General features: G+C 40.2%; 1 protein-coding gene and 1 pseudogene across 1 annotated transcript in view; both read left to right on the top strand.

The window, feature by feature from the left end:
* Positions 1-7547: 7547 nt before the first annotated feature.
* PSPC1 (paraspeckle component 1) overlaps positions 7548-22320 on the top strand; it is a 52423-nt gene continuing 37650 nt past the window's right edge. Inside the window, exons 1-3 of the mRNA XM_055426427.2 lie at positions 7548-8062; positions 12500-12801; positions 21929-22024. Of these exons, the coding sequence (XP_055282402.1) occupies positions 7700-8062; positions 12500-12801; positions 21929-22024 (761 nt within the window). The 5' untranslated portion in view covers positions 7548-7699. The remainder of the gene's footprint in view (positions 8063-12499; positions 12802-21928; positions 22025-22320) is intronic.
* Positions 12808-21918, top strand: LOC148775834 (ribosomal biogenesis factor pseudogene; annotated as a pseudogene).

The following is a 22320-nucleotide window of genomic DNA, read 5'->3' as shown; positions in this document are numbered from 1 at the left end:
TGCTGTATCATTATAGGTCGCATCACCTCTGCTTCAAAGCTTGGAAGCTCCCCGTCACTTTCAGTTTGAAACTCCAGCTGCTTGGCATAAGGTTGTTAGCTACAATTATCAGTGGCTGACAGTAGGGAAAGAGGTTGTGGATAACGACAAAATGAAACACAAAATTTGAAAAGTGGAGCAGTCCTCTGTAATACTGAACTATAAAGGGTGACCATGTTAGGATGAAATTGAGATTTGAGAATTTAACTATAGCTGAAAGAAAAATGTGAGCAAGTACCTATGTCTTGGTTTTTGAGAAAGTGAGATAGTTTGGGAAAATAGTGGTGTAATGTTCCAGAGTAGAGAAGGTTTTGAAAAAACTGTTTGCTTTTGGCTGCTGCAGGTGGGGTCTTTGTTCCTCAACCAGGGATCGAACCCATGCCCCCTACAGTGGAAGTACTGAGTCTTAACCACTGGGCTGCCAGGAAAGTCCTAGGAGCTGAGATTGCTTTGCCTAGATGGTTATGAGTCTCTGCTGTGGAAGTCACATTTGATGTGAAGAGCAGTTAAACCATTTCATGCCTATAGATAAAGCAAGGGAAACCTGAAACTTGGGAAATGGCACTAACACCTCAGTCAGGCATGTGTAAAAAGACTTCCATAAGTCATATGCTTATAAATTAATAGAATTGTAAACCACTAGTTTGCCAAACTGAACTCTGGTCTGCCCACCTTAGGCACTGACCAGAGTCAATGCACTGACCCAGCTTGTGGAGAAGGAAGGTAATGTTTATTTGCAAGGTGCCAGCAAGTAAACCTGGCAGCCAGGGCTCAAAGGGCCTAAATTCCCTGGTGGCTTCAAGGCAAGTGTTTTTAAAGACTAAAATTAAGGGTTAGGGTCTGAAATGTGTGGACATGGTTCTGATTGGTTGGGTCTTAACAGGTTTCTGTCATTCTGGCTCCAGTGTGTCCAGGGGCTCTGATTTTGTTAAGCAGTTTCCATGAGTTTGGGCAGAGTTGGTGATGGACAGAGAGGCCTGGCATACTGCATTCCATGGGGTTGCAGAGTTGGATGTGATTGAGCGACTGAACTGATTCCATGTGGTGGGGCCCTGGTTTCTGTAAAATGACTCAAAGGTGTGCTCAGTTTTTTACTTACATTCCTTGAGGAGGAACTCGGGGAAGATCTCAGAGACCAAAGCTGCTTCTACAGACAAAAGGTGCGGAACAGGTAGAGGCTTACACCCAGGCAGACCCCACAGGGTTCTACTCAGTTTCATTATCAAAACTGATTAAGGGATCAAAAAAGAAATAACCAATATGAAAGATCACTGGAGGTCCTGTGGACACTAAAAGCATGAGGTATTATGATCAACTTAGGTCAAGAATTTGATAAGTTTGATGTGATAGACAAATCACTTGAGAACCAAATCTATCCCAAGAAGAAATAGAAAATCTGAATACCTGTCCCTATTGAAGAAATTGACTCTTGAAATTACAAGCCTTCCCACAAAGAAACCTATAGGCTCAGATTCCTTCTCTTCCTTAGGGACGAGATCTTGAACATATACACTGCTAGAGAATGGAAAGAAAAGGGCTTGTCCTAACTTGTTCTACAAGGTCAGAAATACCCTAGACAAATATCAAGTAACAAATTTAACAAATATCAAGTAACAAATTTAACAAATATCAAGTAAACAACACCACCTAACAATAATACAAGAAAGAAAAATTACATGCCATCCTCTCTTATGCATTTATTTATTTAGGCAATGCCACACAACTTGTCACTTAGTTCCCCGAGCAGGGATTGAACCCTGACCCATGACAGTACCAAGTCCTAACCACTGGACCACCAGGGAATTCCCTAAACTCTTAAAAAGGGACCAGTCAGCATCAGATTGGGGCCCCCCAATGATGTCATTTAAACTTAATCACCTCTTTAAAATGTCATCTTCAAATCCTCAGGTGCATTCTGAGGTCCTGGGGGGACAGGACTTGAACATAGGGGTTTCAAGAGGACACACCAGCTTCAGGGCTTGGTACAAGGATACTGCCTATCAGGCCTGACCATCCACACTCTCAGCTTCATCCATGATCCTTCCTTCAATCCCTCTGAGACTTGCCTTTCTAATCCTCCTGTTTCCCTGAGAAGCAGACCCTGTCCTGACTCCAGGTTCTGTGTGCATCATCTCTAACTGGTTTGACCTTCCTCTTCACCTGCTGGCTTATTTTTGCATGTTTGATTATCTGAGTGCAAAACCCTGCTCTGTGTTCATAATTGAAAAGTTTCAGACAATGCTTTAGATACTCCTACTTGGAATCCACAAGCTCCTGTCGAGAAAGGCTTTGGGGAGCCCCATAGCTCTCAGTCCTGGTTATGTTGGGAATGTAAGCATGGAGATGGCTACCCACTTATGTATGCTTATGTATAAATGAAATGAATGACTGCAGAGATGGAAGGGGTGGGAGGGAGGAATCATGATTATTTTACTGTTGTAAATTACACTACTAGTGAAGTAATCAGTATAACTAGAAAGTGGTTTTAGGATTGGTTGTAAATAAATGTATATGGCAAAATCTAGGGCAACCACTTAAAGTAGAACAATGAATACAACTGATATGCTATGAATGAGAGAAAATGAAACTATAAAATGCTTAATTAAAATCACAAAAGGCAGAAAGAGTGGTATACAAAAACAGGAACTTGATAAACCATAATGGAAAAGAATATGGAAAAGAATTTATATATGTGTATAAATGAGTCACATTGCTGTACAGTAGTAATGAACATAACATTGTACATTAACTATTTCAATTAAAAACCATTAAAAAATAGGAACAAAGAATAAGAACAACAAGTGGAAAATGATAAAAATACGATAGGGGCCTCCCTAGTGATCCAGTAGTTAGTAATCTGCCTTGCAACTCAGGGGTGAGGGTTCAATCCCTGGTTGGGGAGCTAAAATCCCACATGCTGTAGGGCAAGTAAGACCACTCGCTGCCAGGAAAGATCCTTAGTGCCTCAGCTAAAACTTGATGCAGTTAAATAAATTTTCAAAAAAATGGTTGATAGTAATCAAGCTATATCAGTAATCACTTGGAACGTCATTGATCTAAATGCACTAATTAGAAGACAAAGATTGTCAGGGTGGGTCAAAAAGCAAGACCCAATTCTATGTAGTGTATAAGAAACCCACTTCAAAGGCATATATAAATTAAAAGTATTTAAATGGGCAAATTCCCTGGTTAGGGACTTTGTGCTTCCATTTCTGGGGGCCTGGGTTCCATCCCTGATCAGGGAACTAAGATCCCACAAGCCATGTAGTTTGGCCAAAAAAAATTTAAAAACATGGATGATTGAAGGACACAAGGTTAATACACAAGAGTCAGTAATTTGTTGTTGTTGCTATTGTTTTTCAGTTGCTAAGTTGTGTCTGACTATGGGACCTCATGGACTGTAATGTTTTTACACATCAGCAATGAACAAATGAAATTTAAAATTACAAACACAATACCACTTCCATTACCACCCAAAACAAATGAATACTTAGATAAAAATTAACAAATTACTTATAAGATGTATATGAGGAAAACTACCAGTTTCTGATAAATGAAATCAAAGAAGTAAATAAATGGAGAGACATACCATGTTGATGAATAGGAAGACTCAATACTGAGATGTTCTGGAAGGGCAAAACTATGGAGACAGTTGAGAGATCAGGGGTTACAGGGGTTGGATGGGGAGAGGGATGAATAAGTGGAGAACAGAAGAGATTTAGAGTAGTGAAAATACTATGTGTGATGCTACAATGCTGGATACATGTCATAATTTGACTCACAGAATGTACAACATGAAAAGTGACCCTAACATCATTTCATGACTCTGGTTGATGATGATGTGTCAGTGTAAGCTCATGGACTGTAACAAATGTCCCATCTGGTGGGGGATGTTGATAGCAGAGGAGACTGTGCAGGTATAGGGGCAAGAAGTGTATAGGAAAGCTTATTCCTTCCTCTTAATTTTGCAGCCAAGTGAAAACTGCTTTAAAATATAGTCTTAAAAACAGATGAGGACTTCCCTGATAGTCTAGTGGTTAAGAATGCCTGCCAATGCAGGGTATTAGGGTTCTATTCCTAGTCCAGGAAGATTCCACATGCTGTGGCGCAACTAAGCCCGAGCACCACAACTAGAGAAAGCTCCCACACAGCAACAAAGACTCGGCATAACCAAAAATAAATAAAAATTTTAAGGTGATAATAATAATACATATCTTAAAAGATTGTTGTGATGATTAATGAGTTAATAAGTATAAAGCAATTAGAGTAATGCCCAGTACAACAGCACCCCTATAAGTAGAAGCCAGTGATGCAGCTAACCATTTCCTTACCATAAATAATCATTTGGTCCAAAATATCAATAGTGTTGAAGTTAAGAAAACCTGTTCCAATGCTTCTCAGGCACCTCAGTGTGGATGGTCTGATCTAGGGAATGAGTGTTGCAGAAGAGGAGAGGAGAACTCAGACCTGTGGTTCTCCAACATTCTCAAGTGCAGGTTCCCAGGAAAGACAGAGAGTGAAGAGTGGCCAGTGGCTGTGAGAATATCAGGGAATATCGTACTGCAGAAGATAAAACACTGTTTTAAGAAAGTAGGAGGAAGTGATCATTAATAATAGAGTTGTATTTATGATGCTGGACTCTTTCCCAAAGACTATATACTTTTAACTGTACCACATCTTAGTTGCAGCATGTGGGATCTAGTTCCCTGACCAGGAATCAAACCCCAGGACCTCTTCACAGGAAGTGTGGAGTTTTAGCCACTGGACCACAAGGGAAGTCGCAGACTGTACTTGAATTAATTCATTTAATATGCGCAAAAACTCTGCAAAGAAGGTATTTTTTCCATGTGACACATGATGAAACTCAGGTCCAGATCTACAATGTCAAATGCTACTGCAAGATCCGTGACAGGACAGCTGTCTCTCGTCAAGTGGGAGATGTCACCCATGGTGATGAGAGGTTTCAGTGGGATGGAATGTGGGATAGACATCTCGTGTGGCTGAAGGAGAAATCAGATGATGAGTGAGTCAAGACAAAGAAAACACAACTCTTGTTTCCTTTCTTTCTTGACTACGTTCAATTCAGTCACTCAGTTGTCCGACTCTTTGTGACCCCATGAACCACAGCATGCCAGGTCTCCCTGTCCATCCTCCTCCCTGGAGTTCACTCAAACCCATGTCCATTGAGTTGGTGATGCCATCGAACCATCTTATCCTCTGTCGTCCCCTTCTCCTCCTGCCCTCAATCTTTCCCATCAGGGTCTTTTCCAGTGAGTCAGCTCTTTGCATCAGGTGGCCAAAGTATTGGAGTTTCAGCTTCAGCATCAGTCCTTCCAGTGAATATTCAGGACTGATTTCCTTTAGGATGGACTGGTTGGATCTCCTTGCAGTCCAAGGGACTCTCAAGAGTCTTCTCCAACAAGAAATGGTAACTAAAGGACAACCAGTGGTCCTGGAAGTTTTTTCCCTTCCTTTTTTCAAGAGGCTAGTTTCATCAACAGTTTCTTTTGCTGGTGGGAATAGTTCAGTATAGAACTGATCTATTAACTATTAGATCAAGTAACTATTCACTTTGGAAGGGGATTAGGTAACTGTAGAAGCAAAGCACTTAAAAGATGCCATCCAGTGGTTTGCCTCAGAGGGGATTTTTGACCATTTTATTAATTACAGGACATAAGGCAGCACATATGGCTACATACGGAGAAGGCAATGGCAAGCCACTCCAGTACTCTTGCCTGGAAAATCCCATGGATGGAGGAGCCTGGTAGGCTGCAGTCTGTGGGGTAGCTAAGGGTCGAACACGACTGAGCGACTTCAGTTTCACTTTTCACTTTCACACATTGGAGAAGGAAATGGCAACCCACTCCAGTGTTCTTGCCTGGAGAATCCCAGGGATGGGGAGCCTGGTGGGCTTCCGTCTATGGGGTCACACAGAGTCGGATACGACTGAAGTGACTTAGCAGCAGCAGCATGGTTACATATGGAATTAAGTGGATTGATTTGGTGCTGATAGAATGAGGCAATTTTCTTCTGATTGTCTTTTTCTTCAGTGAAATTAACAAATTTGACAATATCAGCTATGAGTGAAGTGGGGAGGATCTTATTTAGGACTAGGGATTGAACCTGGGGCCCCTGCAGTGAAAGGGCAGAGTACTAAGGACTGGACTGTCAGGCAATTGCTAAGATTTACTTCTGTCTTTCCAAAAAGTTCTCTGTATCTCTACTTAGTCAACCTTACTTTCCCTTCCAGCTCCTGGCAACCACTGTAGCTAGTTTTCCAGAATGTCATATATTCAGTGTGTAGCCTTTGAGTCACATTGTTGCGTTTATCAGTTTTTTTCCTTTTTATTGCTGAATATGTTCTATTATATAAATGTACCACTGTTAGTCCACTCATCAGTTGGACATTTAGGTTCTTCGAAGTTTTCGTTGATTACAAATAAAATCCCTATAAACATTTTCATACAGGTCTTTGTGTGAACACAGGTTTTCATTTCAGCTGGGTAAATAGCAGAGGGATTGCCGTTCTCCAATTTTTTAATTTAAATGTCTCATGCAAAATCTTCGCGGACAGATTTACTAAGTATTATTTCCATTCTGGGCTTTCCAGGTGTCTGAGTGGGTAAAGAACCTTCCTGCAATGAGGGAGACCCGGGAGATCTTCCCCGGTCGGGAAGATTCCCGGAGGAGGGCATGGCAACCCACTCCGGTATTCTTGCCTGGAGAATCCCACGGAGAGGGGCCTGGGGGCTACAGTCCATGGGGTCACAAAGAGTCGGACACGACTGAGCGACTAAGCACAGCACAGCAACACAGCCCATTCTAAAGTAAGCATTTAAATTCACGAGAAACTGCTTAAGGGTTTGTAAAGTGACCGTGAATGCCTTTCTTTTTAATACTTAATGAAGACCTACCATGTGCCTGCCGGGAGCGGTACCGCGCAGAATTGAGTAGTTTGGCCGACATAGTATATGGCTTGAAAATCTTAAAATATCTGCCATCTGGCCCTTTACAGAAAACGTTTGAGGACCCTGTCCTAGAGTGTGGTCCATAGTTCAGGGAGTCCTTCTTTGAGGTGAATAATCAACATCACAACTATTATATAGAACTGGATTTTTCATTACGAAATATAATAACCTTGCTCTTGAAAAGGGCGGATATGTGATTTCACTTGTTTCAATTACTGGGAAATACCTCGTTATTCATGCTATGTATAAAATCCGCAAGTCTTCACTTTCCCGCTGTCATTGAAAATAGAGCTGGACGTCAAGGAGAATGTGGATGTTTCCCTGAATCATTGCGTTTTCACACACTGCTCCAACACCCACTACCACTGTTACCTCGAACCGAGGACCTGCATCTTTCCGAGATCTGGGAAGGCTGGGAACAGGGACGCGCGCACACTGGTGCGCCTGCGCACGCCGCCAGGGCGCCGTTGGCGCAGGAGTGCGCAGGCGCATTGGCCTCAGCGCGCCCTCGGAGGGGCGGGGCTTGCGTGGCGTCTCTCCCTCCGACCGCGGCTATAGCGGCGCCATCTTGGGCGTGAGTGCGGGCGGCTGGCTGGAGGTATCTCGGAGCTAGTTCTTCCCGACCTCTGTTCCGTGGGTCGACATCTACGTGCATTTCGAGCTCTAGACCGACTCGGGGGGCACGCGCTGAGATGATGCTGAGAGGAAACCTGAAGCAAGTGCGCATTGAGAAGAACCCGGCGCGCCTCCGCGCTCTGGAGTCAGTGGCCGGAGAGGGGGACCCGGCCGCCCTGGCCCTCGCGCTGCCAGGGGAGCCGCCGGTGCCCGCCGCGCCCGCCGGAGAGGACCGGCCTGCTGACGAGGGAGGTTTCACCATCGACATCAAGAGCTTCCTCAAGCCGGGCGAGAAGACGTACACGCAGCGCTGCCGCCTCTTCGTGGGGAACCTGCCTACGGACATCACCGAGGACGACTTCAAGCGGTTGTTCGAACGCTATGGCGAGCCCAGCGAGGTCTTCATCAACCGCGACCGCGGATTCGGCTTCATCCGCCTGGTGAGGGGCGGGCTGGAGCGCGGGCCTCCCGGGGCTCGGGGGCTGCGCGGTCCCTCCTCATTTTCCCGCCTCTCCCCTGTCTCCGGCTCACCTCAACCCCCGTCACCTCGGACCACCCCCCCTCCCCCGAGCCGGGCGGCTGTCGCATTGCTCGCGTGAGGGAACTTCCCACGAGGACTTAGCGCTTTTCTGTCTCCCTTACACTCTGTGGTAGTAGAATAGCACGCATTTTTTCCCGTTTCATCTAAACCTTAATAGGAATTAATGGTTGGCTTGTAATAACTACTTAGTAATAAGTTATTATCATTATCCTGAGTTATGAAGTAAACCTTTGGATCATTTCAAGTACTTTAATAGGTTTTCTCTCCGTGAGTGGACAAAGCAAAAAATATGGAGAAAACTGATCTTAATTAAGTGACACTAGTATAACCATGTGAGTGTTCAACACTTGAAATGTGGTTATTGCGGCCGAAAATTTTAAATTTTATTTGTTCTCAATTTAAATAGCCACATGTGGTTTGTGGCTACTCTTACTGGATAACATAGGTCCTTACTTTTCTTTAAAAAAATTTTCTATAGGATTGTGAAATGGGGAGGTGAGAAGGGCTGCTATTGTCTGCTCTTTTGAGATATGCTTCTTCAGAGCCATCACCCTAAATTTTTGTGTAAGAATGTTAAAAATTTTTCAGTTGGAAGTTACAGTTTAGTTTCATATTTGACTTCTTGGATAACTTTACTGTTTAACCTGAACTCTGTTTAACAGGTCAATTTAAAAACTTTAAATATTTCTGAGCTATTACACATTTTTTTCTGTTTAGGAAACTCATAGTGCATACTTGATCTGAATATTAGTAATGGTGTGGGGTTTCCCAGGTGGCTTAGTGGTAAAGAATTCTCCTGCCGTGCAGGAGAGGCAGGTTCCATCCTTGGGTTGGGGAGATCTCCTTGAGAAGGGAATGGCAACTCACTTCAGTATTCTTTTCTGAAAAATCCCATGGACAGAGGAGTCTAGTGGGCTACAGTCCATGGGGTCGCACAAGAGTCAGACATAGCATAGCGACTAAACAACACTACAGCCAGCACAGTGGCTGTAGTGTGTACCTTGGTGTAGTGGCTGTTGGAAAGTGGCAAGTGGAGCCAGTGGAGGTTGTTAGACCCAAGTTCAACCAGTCTCTCTTGGGGTAGTAACTTCAGTTTATTTTGTTTTTTGTATTCCTTTAGTTAAGAACCTGTAATTTCAACGTTTTATGAAGAGTGTGATTCAGAGAGACAGCTGGAAGGCTGTAATGATGGATTGTGGATTTTGTATAGGTTCAGATCAGATTTGTGTGTGATTTTGGACAAGTTACTTGAACCTTTATAAGCCTGTTTCCTTATGTATGAAGTGACGATAGTAGCAAAACCCACTTCATGAGATTGTTGGTGAGGCTGATGAAGGATAAGGCAAAGACCTGTGTATGTGTATTAATATATGGGGGAGGAATAAATGACTGGCATGTAATAACCACTTAGTAAAAGTTATTGTCACTTCTGAGCTATGAAATAAGGAAATCCTTGGTTCGTTTCAAGTACATAATTTTAATTGACTTGATAGTTACTTCAGTACACATATAGGGCAGTAGTTCTCAAATGGAGTGGTTTTACTTCCGAGAGGACATGTGGCAATGTCTGGAGACATTTTTGGTTGTTAAACAGTTGTGGTGGGGGGGTGGTTCTACTGGCATAAACATCCTACAGTGCACGGGACAGCCCCCACAGTAAGAATTATCTTGTCCATAATATGCTGAGGTTGGGAAACTCTAATGTACAACCATTTGAAACCAAAAGTATAAACTTTGAAGATGCACTGTGGCATGAAATTCTTGATAGCACAAACATTTTATTATTTGTCCTAGAAAGTATTAAAAATCATATTTGTTGCCAACGGTAAAAAAAAAGTACTTGAATTAATGTAAAAATGAAAATTTCTTGTTTATCTTGAAAAATGATGTCACACTTTGTCACTATATCTGACTGAACAGTAGATGCTCTCTAGAAACACTTTACAGAGTCTTCACCAGGCTCTCTCTCCTCCCCTGCTCACAAACATACTATTATGAATAATTTCCGAGTTTAGAAAGGAATATTGATGCACTCAGTATTCATGCATTCAGTACTTAGAGTCTACAATTAAATTTTGCTGTGTTTTTTTCACATATCTGTTCATCTCTATCTCAGTCCGTCCATCATTCCATGACTTTCAGCATGCTTATCATTAACTAGAGTCCAATTTTGTTTTTTAAGGTATTTGAAACCTACATATAATGAGATGCACAGATACTTAGTGTATAATCTTGTGATTTTAGATCAAGATACTGTCATCATCCCATGAAATTTGCTCATGTTTCTTCTCATTCCTAGTTATACGTGTGACAGCATTCTAATCCAAGACTCCATTCCTAAAAGTTACTTCTCAAGAGTTGTTGGATTGCTGACATCTTAGCTGCAAAGGACATAACCCTTGTTAGATATTTGTGAAATGTTTGCTGGTACTATTGCTACTACAGAGTTAAAGAGTAATAAAATGGCCATTTTGAATATTTAAAGAGGTTAGGTTCATTTGTTTTTGTAAAATTAGTTCTGTAGGTAGATTTTCGCATAAGTGAAGTAGTTTAAAGCTATTGTAAACATTTCAGAGATCGAATAAAAAGCTGTTGTGATCTTAAGACTTTTTCATAAGGAAGTGCAATTTGTACTCCTCTCACAAAATGCATATTAAGCCTCTTTCAGTTTTTTGCTGGGAGTTTTCACAACTGAAAAAGAACATACCTGTAGTAAGTTTACCAGTTTGCTGTTATTAGATGCCTGTGTTTTGTAGAAACTTCTGAGTTCTTCAAGAAGGAAATTCTCTTATTTTGTAGTTCAGCAATGAACATATTCTCTAGTTTATAATAATGAGGATATGTGTACATGCTTTTCTGTTTAATGGAGAGATTTCTTATAGCCCATGAATGGATATTTGCTTTTCTTAGTGTAGTGGGAGAAATGTGTAACCCATGAAAGTGTTTTAGAAGAAGTGATTAATAACACCTGATGGCAGTTTTTTTTTTTTTTACAGATAATGTAAAAGAAATGGAAATGAAAAGGGATTTGTCTGGCATTGGAGAGGTGGTACACATTATTAAGCTATAAATAACAAACATGAAGTGTATAGAGAAACTATTTTCAATAATAGTTTCCAGTAACTGATACTTGGTCTCAAAAAGTATTTCTGTATTTCCTTAAATACATTTAAGAGACTTTAAAAGATACTGCTTGCACATTTAATAGCTGGTACTCTACACTCCATGGGGTCATAAAAGAGTTGCATTTGACTTAGCGACTAAACAGTAGCAATCTGTTTATGAACAGATCATCTTTCAGTTCAGTTCAGTTGCTCAGTCGTGTCCGACTCTTTGTGACCCCATGAATCACAGCATGCCAGGCCTCCCTGTCCATCACCAACTCCCGGAGTTCACTCAGACTCATGTCCATCGAGTCGGTGATGCCATCCAGCCATCTCATTCTCTGTCGACCCCTTCTCCTGCCCCCAATTCCTCCCAGCATCAGAGTCTTTTCCAGTGAGTCAACTCGTTGTATGAGGTGGCCAAAGTATTGGAGTTTCAGCTTTAGCATCAGTCCTTCCAGTGAACACCCTGGGTTGATCTCCTTTAGAATGGACTGGTTGGATCTCCTTGTAGTCCAAGGGACTCTCAAGAGCCTTCTTCATCACCACAGTTCAAAAGCATCAATTCTTCGGTGATCAGCTTTCTTCACAGTCCAACTCTCACATCCATACATGACCACTGGAAAAACCATAGCTTTGACTAGACGGACCTTGGTTGGCAAAGTAATGTCTCTGCTTTTTAATATGCTATCTAGGTTGGTCATAACTTTCCTTCCAAGGAGTAAGCGTCCTTTAATTTCATGGCTGCAGTCAGCATCCATGGTGATTTTGGAGCCCCAAAAAATAAAGTCTGACACTGTTTCCACTGTTTTTCCATCTATTTCCCATGAAGTGATGGGACCAGATGCCATGATCTTTATTTTCTGAATGTTGAGCTTCAAGCCAACCTTTTCACTCTCCTCTTTCGCTGTCATCAAGAGGCTTTTGAGTTCCTCTTCACTTTCTGCCATAAGGGTGGTGTCATCTGCATATCTGAGGTTATTGATATTTCTCTCAGCAATCTTGATGATTTTTAACAGAACTTTGGGGTTGGAACTTTCTATTAAAATGTTAAAAATTACTTATCTTAAAAAAATTAATACGTGTGATACCATAACTGAAAGGCACAGAAACAAAGTGACCCTATCAGCCATTTTGTAAAACTACCCAGCCCTCTTTAGAAACAAGCCACTGTTTAAAATTATTTTGTTAACTGTAATTTTTAAAAAAGTGATCTTTTTCTTCCTAAAAAGGAATCCAGAACACTGGCTGAAATCGCAAAAGCAGAGCTGGATGGCACCATTTTGAAGAGTAGACCTCTCCGAATTCGTTTTGCTACACATGGAGCAGCCCTAACTGTTAAGAACCTTTCTCCGGTGGTTTCCAATGAGCTACTAGAGCAAGCATTTTCCCAGTTTGGTCCAGTAGAGAAAGCTGTTGTTGTTGTGGATGATCGTGGTAGAGCCACGGGAAAAGGTTTTGTGGAATTTGCAGCAAAACCTCCTGCACGAAAGGCTCTGGAAAGATGTGGTGATGGGGCGTTCTTGCTAACAACGTAAGTTTAAACATCTTGTCTTTCTTCTATAGAGTTACACACAGGCTTCTCTCTGTTCTGCCTCTTCCCTGTATGTTGTAGTTCCTTCCCTGTATGTTGTCTTGGCATGTGGTAAGTAGGTGTTGCGTAAGTACTCAGTGAATATAAATAGTGTATATTTGTGTACCTCCAGGAGTCAAGAATCAGTACTCAAACTTCAGTGTATTAATTCATATAGAATCTCAGGAATGTTTTGTGTTACCATTTTTATTCAGCCTACTGAACGTGTATTAGGTGCAAAGCAAAAGGTTACATTTAATGAATGAGGTTTTAATCAGTTTTGAAATATAATTTACATATGTTAAAATGCATCCAGTTTTGCATGTATAGCTCAGTGAATTTTGAAAAATGTATGTAGTCACTTACCCTCCACCACAATCAAGATAACATTTTCAGCATCCAACAGAAATTCTTTTGTATCCTTTTGCAGTTACTCCTCTTATCCCTGCCTAGACTGCTTTTGATCTTTCTGTTACTATAGTTTTGTTTTTTCTTATATTTCATATAAATGAAGTTATATATTAATAGTATGTATTCTTTTGTGTGTGATTTCTTTTGCTTAGCGTAACGTTTATGAGATTTCATCTATATCACTATATTAGTATTTTGTTCCTTTTTATGGCCAAGTTACAACTGTGGTGACCTTTGGGTGGATGTTCAAGTTGCTTCCAACTACTGGCCTTTGTGAATAAAGCTATTATGAACATCTGTGTATAAAACTTCTTGTGAACAGTATGCTTTCATGTGGTTTAGGTAATACTTAGGAGCAAATGTATGTTCAACTTTATAAGGAACTCCCAAACTGTTTTCCAGATTTTTGGATCATTTTACATTTCCATTAGCAATGAATAAGAGAGTTCTAATGATCATGTCCCCTAAGCGACACTTGAAATTTTTAGATATTCTAGCGAGTGTAATGGTGTCTCTTTGTGGTTTAAATATTGTTTTCTTAACGATTGATGATAAGTACCTTTTCATGTGTTTTTTGCATATGTGTCTTTTTGTGAAATGTCTGTTGATATTTTTGCCTTAAAAAAATTTTATTTGGCTTCACCACGGCTTAGTTGTGGCATGTGGGATCTAGTTCCCAGACCAGGCGTCAAACCCCGGACCCCCTACATTGGGAGGGCAGAGTCATATCCACTGGACCACCAGAGAAGTTCCTTGCCTGTTTTTTGATTGGCTGGTTTGTCTTAGTGTTTTTTAACAAATCTGGGTCCAGGCCTTTATTAACACTATTTCATCCCAGTCTGTGACTTGCTTTTTAATTTTTTTAAAAAGATAATTTATTTAATTGATTTATTTGACTGCACCTGGTCTTAGTTGCGCAAGCAGGATCTTCCATCTTAATTGAGGCATGTGGAATCTTTAGTTGCCAGTTGGCAAGATTTTTAGTTGGGGCATGTGGGATTGTCCAGGGATCGAACCCAGGTCCCCTGCATTGGGAGCGCACAGTCTTAGCCACTGGACCACCAGGAAGTCCTTTTAATTTTTTTTAATAGTGTTTTTCAAAGAGCAGAAGTTGTTCTATTTTGTGAAGTCCAGTTTATCAATTTATTTTCTTTCTTGGTTTGTTCCTTGGAATTTTTATGTATGAAATCCTTGCCTTTCCTAAGGTAGCAAAGCTTTCCCGTATTTTCTTGAGAAATTTTTAGCTTTTTATTTAAACCTGTGATACGTTTTGAGTATGATGTGAGGTAGCAGTTCACTGCTTTAATATTCTGGCACCATTAATTGAAAAGGTTATGATTTTCCCTTTTCACCTTTTACCTTTATCAAATAACTGGAAAAAAATCTACTCTCTTTCCTGTTTTGTTGATTGGTATGTCTATTATGCTGTTACTGTACTTTCTTAATTACCTTATCCTTGACTTTGAAGTCAGATAGTAGCATCCAACTTTATTCTTTTTTTTTTAATTGTTCTGGTTATTATCATTTCTTTGTATAACCTTACTGATTTTAAAATCGGCTTTTCAATTAAAAGAAAAGTTCTGCTGGACTTTTGATTGAAATTTCTTTGAATCTGCAGATCATTCTGGGGAACATTAACATCTTCAAAGTATAAGCCCTTTTCCAATCCATGAGTGTGATGTGTTTTTCCATTTACTTAAAAATATTTTAAAGTAGTTATAGTGGTCATTAAACCTGCTGCCATATTAACATGGTTTTCCTTTCAGTTTGCCCACAAGAAAGTTCTCAGTGTGCATTCTTAGTCTTCAGACTGAATTTGTAAAAGTTCCTAGGTTGATTATTGAATGGCTTTCTTTTGGCACTTGAGCTATTGATTGGAATCATTAAAATATTTAGAGTTTGGGGAATTGGATACAAAGACAATGTAGAAATATTGTTTTCTATCTCCAAGGAGCTTAGTTTGGTAACTTGTGAAGTATTTTTCAGTTTATTTTTGACAGTTAAGCATTTGTGCTGAAGCTCTTGTACAGCAGACATTTTACAGCTCTGCCAGCTTGTTCTCTTAGAGATTTTGGTCTTGTTCCCATTCCCTTTGCTTTAGAGAGATGCTCTTTTGCCCCATCATCACAGGTCTTGCTCTGACATTTCATTCACATTTTGGTAAGATATTATCTCCTAAGGGAAGTTGACTGTTTTATGTTACACAAAATAACCTAATGCTTTACTCTCCAACTTCACTTTTCTTCATAGCACTTAAGGTTGCATTCTCTACCTAGAATGTAAGCTCCCCTGGGGTAGGGACTGTCTTGTTTAACACTATAGTCCTGACACTTGTATTCTGGTATTTCCTGGATACTTAGTAAGTTTGCAGTAGTGATTAAAGAGTGAAGGAAGGCAAGTCCTAAAGCAGTAGGCAAGGCATGTAGTCAGTATATATTTTCTGCTGTAAGCTTTGATTAATTGCTGTTTGTTAAAGTCGTAGTTGGGCACTGATAAATATTTAACTATTTTTTCTTGTTCAGTCACTAAGTCCTGTCAGACTCTTTGCAACCCCATTTACTGCAGCATGCCAGGCTTCCTTGTCCTTCACTAATTCCTGGAGTTGGCTCAGATTAACGTCCATTGAGTCTGTGATGCCATGCAACCATCTCATCCTCTCCTGCCCTCTTCCTTTGCTTTCAATCTTTCTTAGCATCAGGGTCTTTTCCAGTGAGTCAGCCATTTACATCAGGTGGCCAAAGTATTTCTTACAGGTAGCTTTTAGAATAATTTATAAATGACATGCAGATGGCGTCACTTGGAACATGAGCAGCTGCACAAGGATCTTGGAGGTCTGATGATGGCCAAGAACAAACTAAGAGGGCAGAAGTCCAGGAATGTATTCCACATAACTAGCCAAAAAAGCTTTAAGGTTAAAAATAAAGTAAAACCTGTTACCACTAGTCTTTAAGACGATAAACATTGTGAATGTGGAAAAAGTTAACAGTAAATAAAGCTTTTGTAGATAAACAAAATGAACATACAGACTTCTCAAAAGGCCTTTCCTTTGAGCTGCTGCAGAAACAGTTGGTTTCTCATCAGTGTCATGAAAATGTACCAGTTAATGTTGAAGCTACAAGATTAGTGGTTCAGTTGTAATACACTGGTGATGCATCAGATTCCCTAAAAAGACCAATCAATTAAATGTTTTATATAAAGGAGTAATTTATATACAGTTTCGAGGGCTTCCCTGGTGGCTCAGATGGTAAAGAATCCACCTGCAATGCAGGAGACCTGGGTTCGATCCCTGGGTTGGGAAAATCCCCTGGAGAAGAAAATGGTGATCCGCTTCAGTATTCCTTTTTTTTTTTTTAATTTTTTAGATTTCATGGCTGCAGTCACTATCTGCAGTGATTTTAAGTGAAAGTGAAGTTGCTCAGTCATGTCCGACTCTTTGCGACCCCATGGACTGTAGCCCACCAGGCTCCTCTGTCCATGGTGTTTTCCAGGTAAGAATACTGGAGTGGGTTGCCATTTCCTTCTCCTGGTTCAGTATTCTTGCCTAGAGAATTCCATGGACAGAGGAGCCTGGCTGGCTACAGTCCCTGGGATCACAAAGATTCGGACATGACTGAGTGACTAACATTTAACACACAACACTTTGAGGGAATGGGCAAGGTGTTGAACATTTTATCTGTCTTATTTCATAATCACGATCACTTGGGTTTCCGGAAGAACTGGTTATTTGTCCCATTTTTCAGATAAGAAAATTGACTCAGATGTTACGTAATTTGCTTAAGATTTCACAGCTAATAAATGGTGGAGTTCAGTCTCATGCCCAATTCCTTGCTTCTTACAGTGTGCCACAGGTGGAGTGGTTTCTACTTTCTGTAGATTCTCCTTGCTAGGTCTTTTGTTGTTAAACCTTCTCATGGAACTCCAGATGTCCTCCCTGCTGTTTGAATACTTGGTCTCAGCTGAAGTGTTGATTTATAGAGAGGATTTTCCTGACTGCCTTATCTAAAGTGGCTCCTCTCTTATTCCTTCTGACTGTGGTTTTTTTCTTGGCTCTAAAATGATCCTTTTATTTTCTCATTTAGGGGCGGGGGCAGTTTTTAGAAGACTTGTAGGGATTGTTTTGTTTATCCTTGGATCCCTAGCTCCAACTAGTCTTGGAACCTGTTAGGTGATCAGATTTATTGACTCACTGAATCTCAGATATCTTAGTTAATACAAGTGATTTTTAAAGGTGATATTGCAGGGATTTTGTTTGTAAATGTAGACATCTTTTATAATCAAGGTTTCTCTTGAAAATACCTTTAAATTGTCATAAAATGTTGTATACTATACATGGTTTTCAGCTTTGTATGCATTATATGTAATTGATTAACACATAGTTGAAAAAGTATGTATAAGTTAATATCCATGCTGTTTTGAAATTACTAATGAGGCAGAAAAATGATAGAAAGGGAAAATTAAAAATTTATGGTTTATCTTTAAACTTTAAAATCATATCTAGAGCAGCAGAAGTGCTCATGCTTAGAACTCACATAAATTGAGGAGGCATAATGATAATGAAAAGTGCTCACTTTTCAAATTTTTCTTTCACTTTTTTGTTGTTGTTTTAGAGATCATTGCGGGTTAACTGAAATGAAGATGTAGTGGTCTGTTCTTACTGTTTTCCGAATTATACCCTAAAAATGCTGTGGGAGTTGCTTCCTTAGAAACAGGAAAATGTGTCTTTTAATTTCAGTTTAGAGAAAGGTATTTTTCCTTTAAAGAATCCTTTAATGTTGGTGTAAATGTTACCTGTCTTCAGTAATTGTTAGCATTTTGCCATAGCTTTTTCACTATGGGAAATAATACATTTTTTTTCTTTTTTTGCCAATTCAGTTGAATCAGCTGCAAAGTACAGTACTGAATTACAGTACTTGGCATGTATATCCTTTGAATATTCTCTTGCAGAGCTGAAGTGTAATTGTCATACTGAGGAAACAATGCTTACCCAATATTATTATTTAATATTGAATGTCAGAATTTAATCTTAATTGAATATTAAAAATTTTTCCTTTGCTTATCAATGTATTTTATACTTCTTTAAAAAAAGTTATTTATTTATTTATTTGGTTGCACCAGGTCTTAGTTGTGGCATGTGGGATTTAGTTTCCTGAGCAGGGATTGAACCCTGGGACCCTGCATTGTGAATGCTATTAGCCACTGGACCACCAGAGAAGTCCTGGGTCTTACTTTCTTACATAAAAATTAGTATATTGTTTAAAATTTTTCACAATTGAACATTTATCCGTTTTACAGTCAAAGTAATGATTAATTTAGGGGCAGCGTGAGAAGGAAAAGGTATCATAACAATTGCAGATTTAACACATGGTTGTCAGTCTTTTTTTCTATATAATATTTACCTATATTTGTAGAAGGAGTAAATTAAGTAATTACATGTATAAACAAAATTTTAAAAATTGCTTATTTGGCTCTGCTGGGTCTTTGTTGCTGCATGGGCTTTTCTCTAGTGGTGGTGCACTTTGGTCTTCAGTAGTTGCAACTCCCTGGCTCTAGAACATAGTCTCAGTAGTTGTGGTGCATTGGCTCAGTTGCTCCAGGGTCTGTGGGATCTTCCTGGATCAGGGCTCAAACTTGTGTCTCCTGCATTGGCAGGCAGATTCTTTTACTTACTGAGCCACCAGGAAAGTCCTATAGACAAAATTTAAGTTAGATTTTCTTTCTTTTTTTTTGCCACATTGCCCAAGTCTTGGGTATGGGGTCTTAGTTCCCTGATCAGAGATTGAACGTAGGTCCTCAGCAGTGAGAACTTGGAGTCCTTATGTTAAGTTTACAAGGTGGGTTGGACACAGGAGTGGTGCATACAGTGAAGCCATAAATGTTCACATTTTAGCATGTATCCCAATAAAAAAAGACACAGTCCCTTAAAGATGTCCCTTGTATACACCATACATGGTCTTAATATGATGAATGGTTATGGGTGATCCTTACTCACTTACTCATGTATCTCTTGAAAAATGGAAAAGTGGAAACAAGATGTAAATATATAACATTTGTATGTGTTTGTCAAGTTCTCTGCCAGAGAACTTGTAGAAAAGTATCTATTGGCCACATTTATGTTGAAATAGAATTTTTTTTTTTCTTGGCCAAGCATTGCAGCTTCTGGGATCTTAGTTCCCTAACCAGGGGTTGAACCCTTCCCCTAGTGTTTTGGGAGCACAGAGTTCTTAACTACTGGACCTCCAGGAAAGTCCCTGAAGTTGGAATTGTATAATTATAACAATTACGCAGGTGTAGTTCTTACCTGGCTCTATTACTCTTTGAATGTTTGTGGCCCTGCCTCAGATTCCAGGGGGTAAGTGGTTCATACGATGCGTCTTCCTTTTGTCCTTGGGCTCTTTTGGGTCCTCTTAGAAGTACCACATCCTCCTGTGGGCTGGGTGGGTTCAGGAGTTCTCAGCTGCTTTCTCAAACTTCATTGAGTTGTGTGAACTCTCTGAGGCTGTATTTACTCATTCTTTATTACATTTCTGTTTGTACGTATTGGACATGAGGTCTCATACTGGAGAATGAGGCCTGTAAGTCCCTTTTCTTTTGGGTTTCCACTTACTTTACCTGAGGTTTCTAATTGCATTGTTTTCATTACTCAAGGTATTCCGCACATGCTTATAATTCTTTTTTTCTCTCAAATGTCTCACTAGCTCAGGAATAACTTTTTATGTGACCATTTTATAGCTTTACTTTCCATATAGAGAAGGATTTAGTCTCTGTTAATCTCTGGGTCTTTATTTATAAAGGGAAATATTTTGAACCCTGAAAGCTCCTTCACCTCTCTAGCTCCTCTGTTAACACCTCAGAAGTTAGCCATGATTTTTTTTTTCTCTTTGAAGCATCTCTGTTCATTTTTCAGACTTGCTTTTGTGCTGAGAGACTGATAGCAAGTAAACTTTAATATTAGTATGTCATCTCCTCCACTTATTTCTCTTTTCTTTCCTCAGTGAGCCTTCCCTTCCTTAGGAAAACAATACAGAAGGAGGGTTTCCAGGTCAGCTGTTTCATCATCTACTCTTCTTGTCCCCCCACCCCATTTCTTCAATTGTGTTGCTTCTGGCTGCCCCTATACACCCCCTTCCCTTTTGCTTGACTGATATCTTTTTTTTTTTTTTTTTAATATCTGGCAGTTTATTAAAAAATGGAGCATACTGAACAACAAACTTTCTTACATCTTTCAGGAAGAAAAAACACTAAATTTGAAAAGACATCACCCACTGAATTGTGACACAACACCTCTACTCAATTAAGAGAAACATTTGTACAGTCCAGGTCTTTATTTTTACACCCATCAGGCCATGAATTCATAGGGAATGGGCTCTAACAGTTCGGGTTCCTTTCCATTGGTCATCACAAAGTGTGCTTCTCTGGGTGGAGCAGGCTGGCGCTTCAGCTGAACCCAAGTCCCTTTGTCTTTGGCTTCCTTCTTTTTCTGATCATTTTCCTTCACATGTTTCAGAAAGCTCTCTAGGCTCTTAGAGTGCTTAATATGCTCTATACACATTAATTCTCTTGGCAAGAATCTTGCCCTTAACTTGTTTGTTTACAATGATACCAACAGCATGCTGGGTGACATTGTACTCTCCCAGTTTTGCCATGGTAACATTTGTGGGGCATTCCTTTTTGATGAACAGTACCCATTCCCTTGATATCTACAGTATCACCCTTCTTGTAGATTTGCATGTATGTGGCCAAAGAACAACTCCATGTTTTCTAAAAGGCCTAGAGAACATGTAGCGGGTGCCCCTCCTCTTTCCCTTTGTGTTGGTCATTTTGGTGAATTACTGGAAGATGGTGGTTCCGGCCAAAAAGGCTTGACTGATATCTTTTCAGTTCAGTTCAGTTCAGTTCAGTCGCTCAGTTGTGTCCGACTCTCCGCGACCCCATGAATCACAGCACGCCAGGCCTCCCTGTCCATCACCAACTCCCGGAGTTCACTCAAACTCATGTCCACAGAGTCGGTGATGCCATCCAGCCATCTCATTCTCCGTCGTCCCCTTCTCCTCCCGCCCCCAACCTTTCCCAGCATCAGAGTCTTTTCCAGTGAGTCAACTCGTCGCATGAGGTGGCCAAAGTATTGCAGTTTCAGCTTTAGCATCAGTCCCTCCAATGAACATCCAGGATTGATCTCCTCTAGAATGGACTGGTTGGACCTCCTTGCATTTAGGCTGATATATTTTAGGGTTTAGAAAGACTTTTCCATTTGAGACTGGTTGGACAGTGGAAGGTTGGGAGCTGGGCCGAGTTGGGAGTTTGAGGCCATGGAGGGGATGGGGGTCAGGGTGTGTATGTGGATGAGACACAAAGGAGAGTTGGATACTTGCTCCTCTGCATTGCTCTTTGTAGAAGTTAACTGCAGTGATCAGGCAGGTCTATGTTGATGTTTTTTTCTGTGGTCTCAAAAAGACTCCATGCTCTAAAAATAAGCACTCATCTTTGACTTAGATGTTCACCTGTGTTGGTGCAGCCAGTGTTTATTTACTGATTTTATGTGTATATGTGATACTTTCTGAGACTTTTATCTCAGGTAAATTTTCCAAGTATGTATCTTGGAATTATTATAAAAGATTTCTAGGAGGATTTTAGTTCTAGATACTGTTTTAATTCTTATTAATGCTTTTTACCTGTCCAGGACCCCTCGTCCGGTCATTGTGGAGCCCATGGAACAGTTTGATGATGAAGATGGTTTACCAGAGAAACTAATGCAGAAAACTCAGCAGTATCATAAGTAAGATCTTCTTAATAAGAAGATAAATTCTGATAAATTTAGAATGTGCTTTCAAGGGTATTTATTACTTTACATTTGTTATTGAGTATTGTTGGATTATAAGGTGTTTTCAGTCGCTCAGTTGTGTCCCACTCTTTGTGACCCCGTGGACTGTAGCCTACCAGGTTTCTCCATCCATGGGATTCTCCAGGCAAGAATACTGGAGTGGGTTACCATTTTAGTCTTGTTAGCTAGTAACAATTGTTAGCCAGTAACAATCTGGTTAATAGAGTGGGCTGGTTTACATGGAATGCTAG

This window comes from Moschus berezovskii, chromosome 13 (genome assembly GCF_049115385.1).
Source record: "Moschus berezovskii isolate FMDL1 chromosome 13, NW_MosBer_1.0, whole genome shotgun sequence".
Lineage (NCBI taxonomy): Eukaryota > Metazoa > Chordata > Mammalia > Artiodactyla > Moschidae > Moschus > Moschus berezovskii.
The sequence above is the reverse complement of the archived record's forward strand: the minus strand, read 5'-3'. Positions and strand labels throughout refer to the sequence as shown.